Here is a 17,653-nt window from a genome sequence, read left to right on the forward strand (position 1 = left end):
CTGTCTGCTGCGTGGACTGCGAGACAGTAACCCCGCCCCTTCTCACCTGGCAGGTGAAGGCCGAGCTGCGGAAGCAGTGGGCCCGCTTCTTGCTAGCCCACTACTCGGGCTGCAGAGCCTGGGTCCTGGAGAAGAACTTCCGATTCCTGGGGAAATGTCCCAAGAAGGTCCCGGAGGGGACTGGCACCGGGACACTGCAGAAGGCGCTGCCCTCGTCTGGCCGGGGCCAGTCGCTGCACTTGACCGCAGATGGGCTGGGGCAGGCAGAAGCCCTGCCCCGCCATGGCCACCCAGCCTGGCCCAGGGGCAGCAGCCTGTCGGAGAGCAGCGAGGGCGACTTCACCCTGGTCCACACCATGGAGGAGATTCTCGAGGAGAGTGAGATCTAGACGGGGCCACCGCGCCGACTCTGCTCTCTGGGGACTCCGGAGCCGGCCAGGCCTGTGGTACTGGGGTGCCAAGGCAGCACTCCTCCCACGCCCCCTCCCACTCCAACCAGACATCTGTTTCTTGGAGGCTTTTCCTGCTCTGTATGACAGTGGCTTCATAAACACTCATCGCTTCCGCCGCCCTTGTCCTCCTCATCTCCACTACAGGTGTGTTCTCCAGAACGCCCACCCCCCAGCCTCTAGGGCTGGCCCTAAATTCACGTGGATGGGGCCCTGTGACACGGAGGAATGCCTGCTATGAAATAGAGGCCAAACGCTCTCCTTCCTTTACCCTTCATGGTGGAAGGTGTGGGTCTGAAGTCAGGGTCGGGTGGCAGTGGACCACCTGCCAAGTGTTTTAAACGCAGAGTCTGACTCTTGGCAGAGATCCTACGAGGGTGTGTCTGGGATGCTGCCCAGCGGGAATTGTGGGTAACAAGCATCCTGTTCGTTCTGCGGCAAGCCCGTGCTTGGAAAACCCTGGACAGGGGATGCAGGAGCTAGAAGCCCCTCTGAGCTGGCTCATGGCCAGAGGCGGCGGCAGGGTTCTGAATGCAGGCGTTCCGCTGTGACACATCTGTCCTTCTCTGGCTGCATGGACTCCAGGCCACCTCCCCCCACCAGCCCACTCTTGCCCTCTCTTGTCAAGCCTTTCCTCCCTCTCTCCATCTCCATTCCCACCGTGGGCAGGGGGAGTCTTGGTTGACCTGTGATGAGCCCGTGCTTCCTCTGAGGGTTGGCTCCAGCTCCCAGGGTCCCTCTGGAAGTTTCCATCCATCGTGTTCTCAGCTTTTCCGGCTCCACCTACCTTTCTGAGCTTGGCTTCTTCAAGCCTGACTTGCCTCTCCTTCTCTGCCATTTTTGGCTTCCCACGCATACTTGGGTGGCCGTACCTCCTGCCCTGGGAGGTGCGCCTGCTTCTCTCTGAGGCCGAGCCCCACTGATAAGCATCCCACTCCTCGCATGGAAAGGGATGCTGAGAGCCGCAGGGGGCCTGGCCGCACTGAGAGGACTGTGGCTGATCCGACCCGTGCGCCGAGAGGGCGGGGCTTGGGGATCTGAGTTGTGTTCCCGACTCAACTGAGTGGAGGATGCTCCTGGTGGCTGAGGAGGGCCAGGCCGTCAGTGTCAGGCTCAGTGGCGGACACTGAAGGCAGGAGGCTGAGGAAGGTCAAGGGAGGACTGTGCTGCGGAAGCAGGCTGTCTGTGCTCAGCAGTGTCGACTTTATTGTGTGTAAGATGTATGTGTACGAGGGTAGGTGGGGTGTGTTGCTGTGGGAGCAGATCCTGCCTTATATTAGGGGGAGGGGTGATAGGATACTCAGCAAGTAGGGTTGCCAGATTTAGCAGTTAAAAATACACAGGAGCTCCCTTGTGGCTCAGTGGGTTAAGGGTCTAGTATGGTTATGGCAGCGGCTCAGCTCGCTGCTGTGGCATGGGTTTAATCCCTGGCCCAAGAGCTTCCACAGGCTGTGGGTACTGCAAAAAAAACAAACAAACAAACAAAAAAAAAAACCTTGGAGTTCCCATCGTGGCACAGCAGAAACGAATCTGACTAGGAACCATGAGGTTGCGGGTTCGATCCCTGGCCTTGCTCACTGGGTTAAGGATCTGGCATTGCTATGGCTGTGGTGTAGGCTCGCAGGTACAGCTCTGATTAGACCCCTAGCCTGGGACCTCCATATGCCATAGGCCCTAGAAAGACAAAAAACAAAAACAAACCAACAAAAAGGCACAATTCCATTTTAATATCAGATAAATGAATACTACCATTGTTTCAGAAGATCCCACGGGACATGCCTTATATGAAATTCAAATCTAATTGCACAGTCTGCAGTTTATCTGGCAAGTCCATTGTAAAGGACACTTTGCAGCAGGGCAGGGACCAGGATGAGGCAAGTAAGGCGCTCAGTTTGGGTGCAACATTTAAGAGAGGACTAAAATCTCTCCACTGCTAAGTCATATTTTAATGCACTGTCTTAAAAAAGCAAATCCACAAACTACAGCCCTTGGGCCATTTGTAGAAATAACTTTTACTGAAACCAGGGCCCAAATGGCGGGCGGGGGGGGGGAACAAGTGAGGCCATGAGATGCAAACACAGGGTCTGGTCCTGATTATTTTAAATTTTGAGGAATTCCCATTGTGGCTCAGTGGGTTAAGAATCTGACTAGTATCCATGAAGATGCAGGTTTGATCCCTGGCCTCAAAGGGTTAAGGATCTGGCGTTGCCAAGAACTGCGGCATAGGTTGCAGATGCAGCTTGGATCTGGCATTGCTGCGGCTGCGGTGTAGGTCAGCGGCTGCAGCTCCAATTCTACCCCTAGCCTGGGAACTTCCATGTGCTGCAGGTGTGGCTATAAAAAGCCAAAAAGAAAATTGATATTTTGCTCATCATGGATATTTTAATTTTTATTTTTGAAACTGCATCAAAATATTATTTATCTCAGTTACTGAGGCTTTTACTCTCCCACCTTAAATTTTGTACCCGAGGCTGGTGCTCATCTTGTCCTCCCCCCAGTCCCAGCTCAGCTTTGCACCAGGAGGAAACAAAGCAATGACATTAGGTGAGTACATAATTAAGCATAGGTTTGTTTTTTGGCATCCAGAATATCCATAGTTCAATCATTAAAATGTATGTCCTAGTTTTTCCTTCCTGCAAAAGCCCCTGTCATTTCTCAGCAGCCTCTTAGTACCTAGAAAGCTGGGTTGTGCCCTATTTCAGCCTGTACCCAGCACAGCCGGTCCGGGCAGGTGCTCAGAACACGTTCAGTCAAAGGAGACAAGACAAAAACCTCTCGGGAGCATCCGATGCTCTTAGGGTCAGTTATCTAGGACTCGGCCGCTACGGAAGGAAGTGTTTTTAGAGCGTCTGTAAACATGCCCTCCTCCCTCACGCCGTAGGTAGGGTGGCGCACGCACGCTGCTTGCACTTGTCCTGCTGACAATTAAAATAACAAGTTTCTTTAATTTGATTTGTATTTTGTTGATTCTTTTACTTTGGTTTCTCCCTGGAGCTGAAGGTCTCCACCCCTGGAGAATATGGTGCACTGTTCCGGCCAGAAGTGGGAAAAAGAGCTGCAGTGTTAAGCCTGGGACTTGGGTGGTCCAGTATCTCAGAGACAGAGAGGAATGGGCCGCGGGGGAGGGGAGAGAAGCAGAGGTCAGAGGTCACAAGTGGGGCGGCAAGGGTCTCCCTTCTTCTAAACCATTTCCTAGATTGTTCCCTTTGCCGTTGCCTTGAAGAGCCAGCCTTGGGGAGTTCCCTGGTGGTCTAGTGGTTAGGATTTGGCACTTCCACTGCTGCGGCCCCGATTCAACCCCTGGTCTGGGAACTGAGATGCTACATCAAGCCACTGTGTGCTGTAACCTGGGAAACTGCCTAGAAGCATTGATGGCTGCTGATCCCAGAAGGCACACCAGCTGCCCAGCGCACACCTTGGGCGTGTCAGGAGCATGGTTGCCTGGGCTGCAGTGAGAATGTGCTGCCTGGTGGCGGCAGTGACACCTGGCACTGAGGGGGCCCTGTTGGTCAGTCTGTCTGGGGTGCCGCCTAGGGCTGCTAAGAAATGCTCAAGGGCCACAGCCCAAGCAGCCAGGACCCTGTGAGAAGAGTGTGCGCGGCTTTTCCTCATGAGGCCATTTCTGCCCTTGAGTTTCCTTGTGCAGGAGGAAGCAGACATTCAGCGATGCGACGTGATCTCCCCAGAATCTCTGTAGCGGATGTCTGTTTTTACAATCCCCACCCTCTTCTACTGACCACACCAAAATTTTCCTCTTAGAAACCATGCGTCTTCCGCTCCGAGTCTATGAAGTGAGAATCATCCTGACTCCATCCTCAGCCCCAAGGATGGGCATGAAAATCCTCTTGGCCACCCTGAGCAGGACATCCTCCTGGCACCAGGTATTGGGTTAGGGATGGGCATGTAACCAGCCAGAACCAGGGGGACTCTCAACAAAAAAAAAACCCTGTTTTCTTTTTTGCTGAGGTTGGAACTGTGAAGGCGTTCCTGTTGTGGCTCAGTGGGTTAAGAACCCAAATAGTATCCATGAGAGGGTGGGTTCAATCCCTGGCCTCGCTCAGGGGGTAAGGATCCCGAGTTGTCGCTAGCTTCAGTGTAGGTCGCAGACGCGGCTTGGATCTGGTGTGGCTGTGGCTGTGGTGCAGGCCGGCAGCTGTGGCTCTCATTGGACCCCTAGCCTGGGAACCTCCATGTGCTGTGGGTGCGGCCCTAAAAAGACAAAAAAAGAAGGGGAAGAAGGAAGAGAGGGAGGAGGAAAGAAATTGGAACTGTGGAGACTAAGCCTGGACCAGCTGGTGGCCCTCTTGGGGGAACAGCCTGGCTAGGGATAGAGACTTCACAGCAGAAATCAGAGCCAAGGGATGGAGAAAGAGCCCCGAGACCTTGTTGGAACCCCTAGATTAAGCCTGACCTAAAGCTGGTGCTACTCCTGGAATTTCAGTTACATGAGTTACTAATATTTGTGCCACAGCAGCTGGGGATGGCTCTTCTTCTCTTTGATCTGGAAGAGTCTTGTTGGCATAGCTCATCAGCACTTCTGTCGCCTCCTTGTCCCTTCTGTCAGGTTGGACTTTGCCTCCGAGTTCTCTTAGCATCTTCCCCACAGCGTGCCCTAGAGCTGTACGGGACCGCAGCCCATGTGGCCCTGTCACCCCAGGCCAACAGAAGACTGCTAATTAGGTGATGACTCTTGGGTCCTCCGATGGCCAAAGGGGCTGTTGGATCTTCTGTTGGCCAGTGGAGGACCAGGGAGTCATCGTCTCATTAGCACGTCTTCTGTTAGCCTGGAGTGACAGGGCCACTTGGGTGGGGTCCTCCGTAACCAGTCCCATGGATTCTGCCTCCTAAACATCTCCAGGGCAGCTCCTGTTCTCTCCGTCCCACTGCTGTGCCCCTTGCCCAGGCCACCTGGGAGACTCGAAGCGTGTGATCTTCCGGCCCCAGTCTTGCCCCTGTGATTTATTTCTACCTGCCAGAGGCTCTCTTACAGACGTAAATCCCTCCTACTTCAAACCCTGCAGTGGAACCCACCACCCCAGGGTTTAAAGGCCACAGGAGGGCCTTGCGTGGTCGGCCCCTGCCTGCCTTGGAGGCTTAACTCACAATTTACCCTCCTCCCGGCTGCTCTCCGGCTCCACTGGCCGCCTCACAGGCCTGGAACTGGAAATGCCGCTCCTGCCTCCGGGTCTGAGACACACTGCTTCCCCTGCCGGTCCCCTGGGTCCGCATTGGGGTGTCTCTTCCCGAGGCCCCTTAGACCTTCCCACAGTGCTTTGCGTGTCTCCACGGTAACGTCCCCACCGGTACCGGCTTCTTCAAGGTCTTTGGTCCCCTCTGAGCGGTGCGAGAGAAGGGCCGTGTCTCTCTCTCCACCACCACCGTCCCCGCACCCCGGCCTGTGACCGAAACAGTAACGCATCCCGGGCTCTGAGGCCGAGCTGACAGAACCCGTTTCCTTTGCAACAACGACCAGTCAGCTGTGTGCCCAGCTCCTCGTGCATTTATTGGAACCTGCTTACCCAGCAGTCCGCAAAGGAGCTTACATGGGACGGGGAGGGGAGGGGGCGATATCTGGGACTCTTGTGACCTAATCCTGGGATTATTTCTGAGGCCTGGGCTGGCGGGAGGTGGGGGGGCCAGGCAGGTGTAGTGGGCAGGACTAGAGGAAGGACAAGCTGACTCGCTAAAGACACTTCTGCTTGGCGGGGAGCTGTGCTGCAGGTTAATGTGCCGTTGGGGGGGGGGTCTTCCAGCCCCGGGGGGCTGGGTGGGCGCCTGTGGGCACACGTGTGTGTGTGTGTGAGGGGACGGGGGAGACCTGAGTAGCTGACATCAGGGTTTCTTTTCCTTCAGCTTCTCCTTCACTTTTTGAGGCTCAAATTGGATCAGTCGCAGAATCTCCTTATTGGCCATGGTCCCCTCGATGAACTCTTTCTCTGTAAGTTTATCTGTGTGTGGGGGAAAAAAGCCACAGTCAGGATAGGCTGTTTCCAGCTGCAGTGAGGCTGGCGGCAGCTAGCATACCCAGGACAGAAAAATACTGTTAAGAGGGAATTCCTGTCATGGCTCAGTGGTTAGCGAATCCGACTAGGAACCATGAGGTTGCGGGTTCCATCCCTGGCCTCGCTCAGCGGGTTAAGGATCTGGTGTTGCCATGAGCTGTGGTGTAGGTCGCAGATGGGGCTTGAATCCTGCATTGCTATGGCTGTGGTGTAGTCCTGCGGCTATGCTCCAATTAGACCCCTAGCCTGGGATCCTCCATATGCTGCGGGTGTGGCCCTAAAAAGACAAAAGACAAAAATGAAAAAAAAAAATACTGTTAGGAAACACTGCGTCTCCATGCCCCAGAGGGTACCCCACCCCGACTCCTTCCTAGGACCCCTGGACCCCCGTGAACCAGCCGCAAGAGGGTCAATGACAGACACTGTGGGGCCTCCAGGAGGCAGTCGTCTGCCCTGTCTCTTCTGATTGGTTGGTGCTTCTGGCCTTGCTTGATTCTGAAGTCATTTGAATATCACCCCAGGTCTCAAGCCTCAGGTTCTGGGGGAACTTCTGGGGCAGGGCAGAGTAACGGGGTCTCAGCTGAGAAGCGGGGAACAGCATCCACCCAGGGAGTAGGGAGTGAAGGGGGAGTCCCGAGGACAGGATGGCTTAGGGAGGGGTCTCTCCGCCCCCTCCCCGCTCATGGGCAGCTCCCTGATTCTCGGCTGATGACCCCTCCCCAGTCCTTTTCTAGGCATCTCTGCATCCCCAATCTCCATCCCCATTTGGGATGAGAGCCTTACCGCCCCCCCCCATTTTTTTTATTTTGGCCACCCTGCAGCATATAGAGTTCCTGGGCCAGGGGTCAGATCTGAGCCACAGCTGAGATGCATACCACAGCCGCGGCAACATGGATCCCCAACCCACTGTGCCGGGCCAGGGATTGAACCTGCGTCCCAGCGCTCCCAGGACACTGCTGATCCGTTGTGCCACAGCGGGAACTCCCCCAACTACTGAGTTCAGTTCTCTCCTCTTAAATACATGCACTAAGCCCTTCCTCTGTGCCAGAGCCACTGTGCTTGGGGCTAATGTCATTGCAGGGGTCAGACGCAGGGTGTGGCCCTGGAAACTGCTGGTCTGATGGGGACTCAGCTGTAGAAGTGACTCTAGAAGGAAGCAGGTGTCCTTTGCTGCTTAGGTCTATGTTCATAGTCCTACACATAGTGGATCCTCAGCAAAGCTTGGATGAACTGAATTGGGTTTCCGTGGGCCTGTGATCCAGGCCTGTTAGGCAGCCTTAATCCTTTTGCCAGATTAGGATTCAGGCTGGTTCCCTGTGCAGGTCAGGGTGGTGAAATTGGGGTTTTATTTTTTTAGGGCCACAGCTGCGGCATATGGAAGTTCCCAGGCTCGGGGTTGAATCGGAGGTGCAGCTGCCGACCTACCCCACAGCCACAGCAGCGCCAGATATGAGCTGCACAGCTCATGGCAATGCCGGATCCTTAACCCACTGAGTGGGGCCAGGAATCAAACCCACATCCTCAGGGATGCTAGTCGGGTTCGTTTCCACTGAGCCACAACAGGAACTCCTGAAATTTGGGTTTTAAAGTCCCAGCTTGAAACTCCTACCCGCAGAACCTGACTCCGGAGTGAGGCGTTGTCTGCAGATGGGCCATGTGAAAACACAGGTCGCCTGGCAGGCGTGCCAGGCCTGCCTCCTCTAGCACCGCCTCCTACAGTGTCCACCTGGGTCAGTTTGCAGGTTTGCAGGTAGCAGAACAAGGGACTCAGCCTGTGGCAGACACAGAGGGTTGTCAAGAGGTGGGTTAAAGAGCCCCTGAGGTGAGGTGCCAGTGGGACACACGCCTTAAGCAGCCAGGAGACTGTGCTCACAGGGGAGGGGCCATCTGAGTGAAGCAAGGGAGGCGCCGCCCTGCAGATTTTAAGGAGGCTCTCACTCTCGGGCAGGTGAGCACAGGGCTGGCGCCTGCGAAGGCATGCCTCCTTAAATTTTGTGCTGGGCCCCTCCCTTGCTGCACCCTAGTTCTGGCCCCTCTCCACCCTCTTCCCGGACTGTAGAGCTGTAGGGCTCTCGTTGAACATCCTGCTCAGGCCTGTGCCTCGAACCCTGGTAAGAGACTGCCCCCGAGATCACACAGGGGCCAGTACTGGCTCCTCAGGTATGTTGGGGCCATGCAGTGTTTCATTACTTGAGGCACTTGGTTTTCAAAAAGCTCAGTTGCTGGAGTTCCCAGGGTGGCTCAGTGGTTAACAAACCCGACTAGCATCCACGAGGCTTCGGGTTTGATCCCTGGCCTCGCTCAGTGGGTTAAGGATCTGGCATTGCCATGAGCTGTGGTGTAAGCTGCAGATGCGGCTTGGATCCTGCGTTGCTGTGGCTGTGGTGTAGGCTGGAGGCTACAGCTCTGATTAAATCCCTAGCCTGGGAACCTCCACATGCTGCAAGTGCAGGCTAAAAAGACCCAAAAACAAAAACCCTCAATTGCTGCCTTCTCTTCTACCAAATCAGATTATGAGGGACCAGCGGCTCTGTATTCCCACGTGGTCCAGACCCCAGGCCCCACTGTCTCCCAGGCCCTATCACTGAACAGGCTCGCTGTCCATTTCTCCCACGTTCATCATCCAGGCACCTTGGCCATTGAAGTTCAAAGCCCCTGTCTGACGCCCCCTCCTTTCCTGTGTCCTTCTGGAGTTGGACATGGGCATCATGCACCTGCAGCCTCTGAGGCCCAGTCCTGGAATCAGTCACCTCTTTGAGTCGCCAACCGGGCGACTCTGGGCCAGAATAAAAGGCCAGGAAGTCACGTCAGGCCCGTTCCTGGAAGAAGGGGCTCGAGGACACCCCCCTCAGCTTTGCCAGACTCTCTGAGCCCAGCACTAGAGTCTAAGACTTCTCTTCTCCAACCCGCCTTCATGCCAGCCGCCTCCAGATCCCCACCCCCCGGCCCCCGTCTTCCGTCAGAGCCCCACCCCATCAATCTCTCGCAATCTAATTTCAATCTAATCCCACCTGGCGGTGCTTCTTGAGGGGCCCAAACTAATTTCCTAAAGAAAAACCCTGTAAATTTAGATCCCATTTAGTGGAACGTGATGCTAATTCAGCTGCTGACTGACCTGAGCTTTGTCCTATCCCAACTGTGCACAAGGCATTTTGATAAACCAGTAAACCAAAGTGTTTTTTTTTAATGTGCACTCATTTAAAAAGAAAATGGTTTGCTTGCGAAACCGCTAAACTTAGCATTTTCATGCACACCGCTAAGGAGCGGCTGCCTTGACTTTTTTACTATTCCCACGATGTGGGTTAACTCTCCTAACAAAAGAGGTTCCTTCTTCAAAGGCACACCCTCATTTAGAGCCTCCCTTCTCCCCGAGATTGGCAGAGATGGAGTTTTTGTTTTGGCTTTTTGGCCAGGTCTGTGGCATGGAACCTGAGCCACAGCAGTGGCGACTTAACCGCTAGGACACCAGGGGGCTCCAGCGATGGAGTTTTATCAACTGTGGGATATGGGGCCGTTTCCCATTAGCTGGAGGAGGGCCACACACCTGCCCGCTGACCGTTGCGTGCACCGCCCCCACTCCCCGACGGCCTAGACAGCCCTGCAGTGGGAGGTGTCCCCTGTCCTGCCTGGACTTTGAACTTGGAAGGATAAATCTTGGAGCCTCTAGGACGCGGCCAGTGACTGTAAAATCCAAGGCGAGGAAGGAGACGTAACTCACCATCGTCCTTCTTCCCAAAGAACCCCCAGATCTTCTCGGCTCGCTTCTCCGGGGTGTTTTCGTCGTCGGGGAGCTGCTTCATGTCCTCAGGACTGATCATTTTGAAAATAGCCTGCACCGGATCAAGAGGAAGAACTGGTCAGCAGTCCCACGGCGCTGACAGGGACCCCCTATGGCAGAGGTTGAAGTGCAGACGCCCAGGCCCCAGCTGCCCTGCTGAGCCCTCGTTCCTGGGAGTGGGCAGTGGGCATCTGCACTTTGTCTTTTTAGGGCCGCACCCACGGCACATGGAGGTTCCCAGGCTATGGGTCCAATGGGAGCTGTAGCTGCCGGCCTGTGCCACAGCCATAGCGACGCAGGATCCCAGCCACGTCCACGACCTGCACCACAGCTCGAGGCAACGCTAGATCCTTAACCCACGGAGCAGGTCCAGGGATTGAACCCGCATCCTCATGGATCCTAGTCAGATTCGTTACTGCCGAGCCACAACGGGAACTCCCAGGGCATCTGTACTTTTGAGCTGCCCAGAAGGGGTGGGAAATGTGGGGGTGGGGTGAAGAAGGCTTTCAGTTATTTTGTCACTGTTTGAACTTCCTCACCACAGAGACCTATTACTTTCATTTTATTAAAGCAGAAAAATACGACATAAAGAGCTGCCCCAGGGAACTGCTACCTCAAACCCCACAGCCTAGAAATTGTAGCACATCAAATGGCTCCTTCCCAGTCCAGGTCGGACTTGGTTGCCCAGCCAGGTTGACTTAGGGTAATAAGGTCTATGAGGGTAATAAGGATGATTAGGGCTAACCTTTGTTAAGCGTGCCTCTTTCTTAAGCATCCTTACATATGAACTCCTTCATGAGGTGTTATCGGCCCCATTTCACAGATGAAGAAACTGAGTCAACCAACCTGCTGGAAGTCACCCAGCTAGAAGCAGAAGAGTGGAGATTCTAACCTGGGCAAGTTTGGTTCTAGAACCTCTGTACTTGCATCATGTGGAAGGCCTTAGAGAGCATTCTAGAGGTTGGGGAAGGTCACCCAGGGCACAGGAAGCCCCTTATTTATTCTTCTGCTCAGGGAGGGATCCAGAGAAAGGTTGAGCTTTAAGCTCTCACCCCCTCTACTCTTGCTAATAAAGGAGCCGGATGGACAATGTCCTGTTGGCAAAGTACGAAGTACCTCCTGACCTGTGCCAAGAGAAAGGGACAAGGTGGCATCGGTGTGCCCTCCCAGGGCCAGGTTATTAGAATTCTACCGGCTCGGTGACTCCAGGGCTGGTCAGGCCCAGCTCCATTCAAGGTTGTGGCTCTGAGCCTATCCCAGCTTGTGATGCAAATGCTGGGACTGGGATGCTGGGGAACCAGGCAGGGGCACAGTGCCTGTGATTTAGCCTGGCGGGAAGATGGGCAGCTTCGGGAGCCCCCTTTCAGCAGCCCCGTGCTCAGTGCTGTAGCCAGAGGAGCAAGGAGTCAGACCCAGCTGCAGCAGCCTGGCAGACAGCGCTCAGAGCCCAGCCCCGAGGTGTCCCTGAACTCCTCTATCTGTCCGGAGCCCAGGAACCACATGCAGGCCCGAGGGCTAAGGGCTGGGAGTGCCTGGCTGCCTGCCCACCCTGCTTCTGACACCGAGGACCAACTGTTAGGGCCTTGGTGAATGGGCTGAGAAGGAACCATTGTATCCCCACCCTGGGCACTGGGAGGCTGTATGGTTTTCTGCAGCCAAGAAGCTTGCTGGTGGTCCAGCCGGACCAGAACCCAGAACTGCTGATTCCCAGGCCGGTGACCTTGGACCTGGTGAATAGCAGAGGCCTGGCATCATCCCGCACGGCCTCGGCCATGGACGCGCCCTTCTCCCCTCCTCCCCCTTCGCCTCCCCCCTTCACTCCTCCCTTTCCTCCTCCCCTCCCCGAAGGAGCATCCCCTCCTTCCTAGGCCTCTGCCGGGCCTGGCATCCTTCGGGTGGTTCTGAAGGAGTGGTCCCCACCCCAGGCCACCTGCCAATCCATGGTCGTGTGCTCTGCAGGCCGTACCCAGAGGCCAGGGAGGTTCCCGCACATGCCTGCCCCCAACTTGGGAGGCCCACTGACCACGTGCTTAGCTCTTTTATTTATGATTTTTCCTAATAAAGGTGAGGGAATTGAGCAAAATTATGAAAGCAGGGTTATAAATGCATCAAAAATTATATAAAATAGGAAAAACATTTTCTCTCTTAATGGAATGGAATTAGAGAAATAAAGCAAGGGACCTGGGCTTGGGGGCGCGGGGAGAAAAAAGATCAAGTAAAATGATACGAAATGAAGGGAAACATAAATGATGTAATAGGGAAAACACAGGAACATCATACTGGTCCAGAAATGTAGGCCATGTTAATTTTGGGGCATGTCCGTAAGATGGAATTCTAAGCAGCTATTAAAAATGGTTTGATAGTGAAAACGTTCGCAATAAAACAGTGGCTGAAAAGAGTATGATAAAAATAATATATGACTGTCATAGTTCCAAAATTATTTTTAAATATGTAGATAAAAGACCGGAAAGGTACATGCTCATATGTTGACAGTAGTTTTCTCAGGATGCTGAAATTCAAGGCAATTTTAAGTTTCTTTTGTATGGGTTTATAAATTGCATGAATTACTTACATATTAAATAAAAAGGACTTTCGCACACCCCACATCTTCACAGATGATCTGATCCTGGGCCAAGGTATTTGAAACACGTTGTGTCCTTAAAATGGCTTGTGAAGGTTTGGAAGGATAGTGTAATGAAGAAAGGAGGGAAGGTGGGAGGGCAAGAATAATAAGAAACATCTAGATTCTTCTTTAGGAGGAGAATGAAGGTGTGGGAACTTGCACAGCCCTCTATTGATATCGGTCTATAAGAGACCCCTCCTTTTTTATTTTCTTTTTTTTTTTTTTTTTAAATTTCTGGCTATGCCTGGGCCAGGATTTGAAACTGCCGCCATAGCAGTGACCCAAGCCACAGTCGTGACACTGCCAGGTCCTTAAACGCCTAGGCCACCAGGGAGCTCCTAGAGGCCCCTCCTGACCACACACTCAGAGCCACTGTGTCACAAAGCCCAGGACCCCCCTCCCCCTCCTGCCGCGCCCCCTGTGGAAGCGACAGAAGCAGGGGGTCCCGATTCCCGTGCCCGCCCGCGTGCCCCCCTGCGCCCCCCCGGCCACAGCCGGAGAGCGGAGGCCGACACTGACCGTGATGATCTCGAGCACTTCGTTCTTGCTGATGGTCCCGTTGCCGTCCACGTCGTAGAGGGAGAAAGCCCACTCCAGCTTCTGGCTGGACTTGCCCGCGCTGGTCATGTGCAGGGCGATGACGTACTCCTTGAAGTCCAGGGTGCCGTCGCTATTGGCATCGAAGCTGCGGAACACATGCTGGGCGTAGGCCTTGGGGTCGGCCTCGGGGAAGAACTTGGCATAGATGGTCTGGAACTCCTGGCGGGTGATGCGGCCGCTGGGGCACTCCTTCAGGAAGGACTGGTACCAGGCGCTCAGCTCCTCCTCCGTGAATTTGGTGTTGAGCTGCAGCTCCTCCAGGATCTCCTTGGACAGGGACCCGCTCTTGCTGTTCCCCATGGGTGAGGCGGCGTGGGCCCGGCTGGGCAGTCACGGCTGGGTGGGTGGGAGCGATGGGGCCTCCCCGCTGCCAGGCTGGGTGCTGCCCAAGATGGTCGGACCCTGAGATGCTGGCAGATTAGGAGGATTTGTGGCTGCTTCACCCCAGTTGCTTGCAAGGAGGAGGGGCCTGGAGCTTGAAGGTGGAGGCAAGCTCCCAGAAGCCTCCTGAGATTAAATTAAAGAGCTGCCAGCAGGGGGTCAGTCCATCCTGGCCTCCTGGGAGGACAGGACAGGACAGGAGATCAGAATCTTCAGGGCAGAAGCCTTAGGCTGTGGCCTTTCCCGCTGCCCCGTCCATCCCTGGCCCAACCCACCCCCAGCTCTTGCCCACTAATGGCAGCTGTGTTCCCTGCCTGTCTAATGCCCTCCCTCTGAGGGTCTGGGCCGCAGGGATGGCCTGTAATGCAGGGCTTAAGAACCAGGCTCTGGAACCAGCCCAGGTTCAGATCCCAACTTTGCAGTTTACTAGCTGTGCAACCTCAGGCACGTTTCTCAATCTCTCTCTGCCTAGTTTGTTCCTCTCATCTTTCACCGCCTTCACGGCTTTCCTTAAGCATCATCTTCCCAGCAAGGCCGACACCGACATTCTTCACACTAGCACCCCCGACGCCAACCAGCAGCGCCCCAAACCCTTCCTCCTGCTCAGTGTTCTCCCTCACACGGGCACCTTCTGACCTGTCTACTTACTCTGCCTGCTGTCAGCTATCTCACCGGCATGGAAGCTCCATAAAGACAGGGATTCTGTCTTGCTCCCCGCTGCATCTCCATTGCCAGGAGGGTACCTGGCAGGTTTGGGCCCTCAGTGCCTATGCCTTGAGTGAATGGGCATGATAGTAGGGTCTCCCGCGCTGTTACTGTGGGGCTGAGATGAGTTCGTTTGTGCAACACGCTGCGAGTACAGCCTGGCACACGCGGAGAGCCGAACACACGGTGGTGGTGCCATTCTTCCTCCACAGCGGGGATCCAAAGCTACACGCCTACAGGGCCAGCAAGGGGGACTGTGAGGGGAGAGGGTGGATCAGGGAGGCGGCGGGGAGCGGTGAGGCCTGCGTCACACGCAGCAGGGGCTGCCCATGTTCGACTCCAAGTGCACGCAGTCGGGGGATTGTCGCCCAGTGTGACTAGCTTTTTTGGGTAATCTAAGAGAAATCCAGAAGTCAGATTTCTAGATGCAGTTTTCAAACTTTTTAACTTTGCGAGTGAGTGATGGAAAACTTTCAGAAACATGATGTGGGTCAGATACAGCTTCTCTGTGGCCTGATTTCAGCCTGCAGGTCCTCAGTTGGCAACCAAGCCTGGTGCCGGGACCTGCAACCAGTAAATGCCTGCAGGGTGAGTGAATGGACCGGTAGGAGGCAGGGGCTCAGCCAGGGAGTGCTCCCATCCCTGGGGTCAGCTTAGGTGCCAGGGAAGAACCCCGGTGAGTGGGTTGGTACCTGAATTCTCATCACTCAGAGGAGAGGTCGGCAGTGCCCTGGCTCGGCTGCACGTGTGGCCTGCAACCCCAGCATGGCCATCTTGGATGGGAGAGCCGTCTCCTCTTTGTCCAGGGGTGGTAACTACAAAGAATACAGCCCACGGCGTCGAGGCATGTGAGTTGGGATCTTAGTGCTATTTCATAGCACACTGAGGGCAGGGAAAGTAGGGTCCCGTTGCTGGGACAAAGTCACTTGCCAGCCTTGCCTGATGTTGCTCAGGAAGAAACCAGAAGTTCAGGCATCAAAGGCGTGTTGACCCATCACTCCAGCCCACCCCACCCGCTGTGGGTTTAATGCTGGGGGTGGAGGGGGTGCAACTTACTGTTTCTCCCCATCAGCTTGTGAGAGCATGTTATTTCTTAAAAGGAGCACTTTCTCTTTTCTCGACGTTTACAATCCTGCAGCAAAAGGCATTTGTTCTCAAGAGCAGTTAGAAATAGGATAGTCATGAACTCAACAACCAACCAACCCACCAAAACACCCACCAACCCACCCACCCCAGGCCGTGAAAGTGAGGCCAGAGGTTGCCACCCTTGTGTCCAGACCTGGCATGGGAGGTGATTGGAAGTGCCTTCTGCGTGTCCAGTCCCAGCCTGCAGGTGAGGCGAGGCCTGTGTCACAGGGAGAAACCAGGCTCCAAAATGACATCACCCATCTGCCTGCTAAATGGCAGAGCCAGGAGGAAGCCAGGGCCCTACAGCCGTCGCCTTTCTAGAGTGAGCAAGAAGCTGTGTGTCCGGAGGAGGCGCTGGGTTGCCGTGACAACGGAAGAGGCAGCAAGGAGAGGGGCTCCCAGGGTTAACGCAGAAGGCAGCCGGCCCCTTCCCAAGGGCAAGGAGGGCGCAGCCAGACCAGGTACCATCCACCTTCCTCAGGCTGCTGTGCCCAGGAGGGGCCCGGCCGTGGGAGGGGACACAGGCAGCTGTGTTGATGCTGCTGAGAGAGGGGTCGTGACCTGGAGGTTTGTTTGAAAACCTGCATAAACATCTTCGATCAGAGAGAGAGTTTATGCTCCGTAGCCAAACAAGTCGCTGGAGATGATGTATCGTGAACGGGTTTGTTAAGTCTGAGCTGGGGCCATAAACTGTCCCCAAACCCCCAAGACCACTGGGGGGAAGGTCCCATCTCTGGCTGGCCTGTGAGTCTGTCTGTGTCTCCCCCTCCCAGCCTGGCCTTGACGGAAAGGAGCAAACTCTTCTCAGAGGCTGGCCTGTCGCATTCCAAGCTGGAAGCCCCCCAGCCCCCAGCCCATTCCTCTCCCTCTCCCCGCTGTGAGCTGGGAGACAGGAGGACACCCCCCCCCCGCCCCCTGGGCCTGGAAGTGGAGGTCGGGGGTGGGGGAGGCAGAGAAGGCACAGCCGTTCCCATCGCAGTGAACAGCAATCCATCTTTTTGGTTGCTTGGACCCAAATCCTCAGAGGCATCCCCGGCGCCTCTCTTTCTGTCACACTCCACTCCGGTCTGGCTCAAAACGGCCTTGGCTCCACCCGCAAAGCACATCCAGAACCTGACCACCCCACCGCACCCCACCCTGCAGGCACCGTCCCCTCACCCTGTGTTCTGGCTGCCCTTGTCCCCTGTCCTACAGGAAGCCCCGACAGCAAGGAAGTCAGACGGCACTGTCCTGGCTTGGACCCCCTAGAGTAGAAGTCACGGGCCTTCCAAGGCCTGAGAAGCTCTGCAGACCAGCCCCCGCTCTGCCACACCAGCTTTGAACAAGCAGGCACCTCTGCCCTTTAACTGGGCCACCTCCTCTGCCTGCAGCGTTCTCCCCGCGGCTACCTGCCAGGCTCCCTCCCAGGTCTCCTCGACGTTGGTCAGATGCCGCCTTCTCAGTGAGGCCACCCCCACCACCGTATTTCACTTGGCAGCAAACCCATCCTTACCCTGAAGGTCCCACCCCCTCCCTCTGCTGTCCGTCCTTCCCCAGAACTCGTAGCATCTCCTCCACCCACGCCGGACGCTTCCCTCCGTCTGTCTCTCCTGCTCGAAGGACGTTCCATGAGGTCAAGGTTCTTGGTCTGTTTCCACCACCGATGTGTTCCCAGTACCTAGAGCAGTGTCTGGCATACACTGGTGCTTCACAATTGCACCGATGGATGGATGAGAAAAGAGGCAATAGCCAGGAGCCTTCTGTCCATGGGTACAACGTCTCCAAGGGAGCGGACAGGGGCCAGAGCCGGGGGCTATGGGTGTGGCAGCATGATACCTGAGGGTCAGTGCCTGGGTGCCATGCGTCCCCCTGCTACATCGTCAGGGATAAGAGCATCCCTAAGCCTGGGAGTCCGGGAGGAACGCTGAGCCCACGTGCACGGAGGAGAACAGGGCGCCCCTCCAGGAAGGAGGCCTGCCCAGCGGGACGACTCAGTGTCTCTGCTCGG

The 17,653-nt window shown here is 55.5% G+C and overlaps 2 protein-coding genes and 1 non-coding gene across 7 annotated transcripts in view; 1 reads left to right on the forward strand and 2 right to left on the reverse strand.

Moving 5' to 3' along the window:
* Positions 1 to 12,628, forward strand: part of GLP2R (glucagon like peptide 2 receptor) — a 67,292-nt gene extending 54,664 nt beyond the window's left edge. Inside the window, exons 13-16 of one of the 4 annotated variants that reach the window (XM_021066116.1) lie at positions 54 to 596; positions 4,096 to 4,330; positions 6,303 to 6,387; positions 9,079 to 12,628. In XM_021066116.1, the coding sequence (XP_020921775.1) occupies positions 54 to 389 (336 nt within the window). In that variant the 3' untranslated portion in view covers positions 390 to 596; positions 4,096 to 4,330; positions 6,303 to 6,387; positions 9,079 to 12,628. 4 annotated transcript variants of the gene reach the window in all.
* RCVRN (recoverin) lies at positions 5,932 to 17,581 on the reverse strand. Of its 2 annotated transcripts, XR_306608.3 has the most exons (5): positions 15,595 to 17,581; positions 13,372 to 15,353; positions 10,170 to 10,281; positions 8,061 to 8,223; positions 5,932 to 6,397 (listed from the first exon to the last, which is right to left on the reverse strand). XR_306608.3 is itself a non-coding variant. In XM_003131991.4 (4 exons), exons 2-4 carry the CDS (start codon positions 13,750 to 13,752, stop codon positions 6,282 to 6,284), a joined length of 609 nt encoding a protein of 202 aa, XP_003132039.1. In that variant the 5' UTR covers positions 13,753 to 15,353; positions 15,595 to 17,581; the 3' UTR covers positions 5,932 to 6,281. The 2 variants fall into 2 exon arrangements, 1 of the variants encoding a protein (XP_003132039.1); XM_003131991.4 differs by lacking the exon at positions 8,061 to 8,223.
* Positions 9,987 to 10,056, reverse strand: MIR9853-1 (microRNA 9853-1). The gene has a single exon (NR_128547.1). It is a non-coding gene; the product is annotated as a microRNA 9853-1 (primary transcript).

The sequence above is a fragment of the Sus scrofa genome, chromosome 12 (assembly GCF_000003025.6).
Source record: "Sus scrofa isolate TJ Tabasco breed Duroc chromosome 12, Sscrofa11.1, whole genome shotgun sequence".
Lineage (NCBI taxonomy): Eukaryota > Metazoa > Chordata > Mammalia > Artiodactyla > Suidae > Sus > Sus scrofa.

Bases quoted from the DNA above. Each gene is read 5' to 3' on its own strand.
- RCVRN (XM_003131991.4), bottom strand. From the start codon at position 13,752: ATGGGGAACAGCAAGAGCGGGTCCCTGTCCAAGGAGATCCTGGAGGAG. The intron at 10,282-13,371 runs GTCAGTGTCGGC...GATCCGGTGCAG, and splicing joins AAGTGCTCGAGATCATCACG to GCTATTTTCAAAATGATCAG. The intron at 6,398-10,169 runs GTGAGTTACGTC...CCCCACACACAG, and splicing joins CTTTGGGAAGAAGGACGATG to ATAAACTTACAGAGAAAGAG.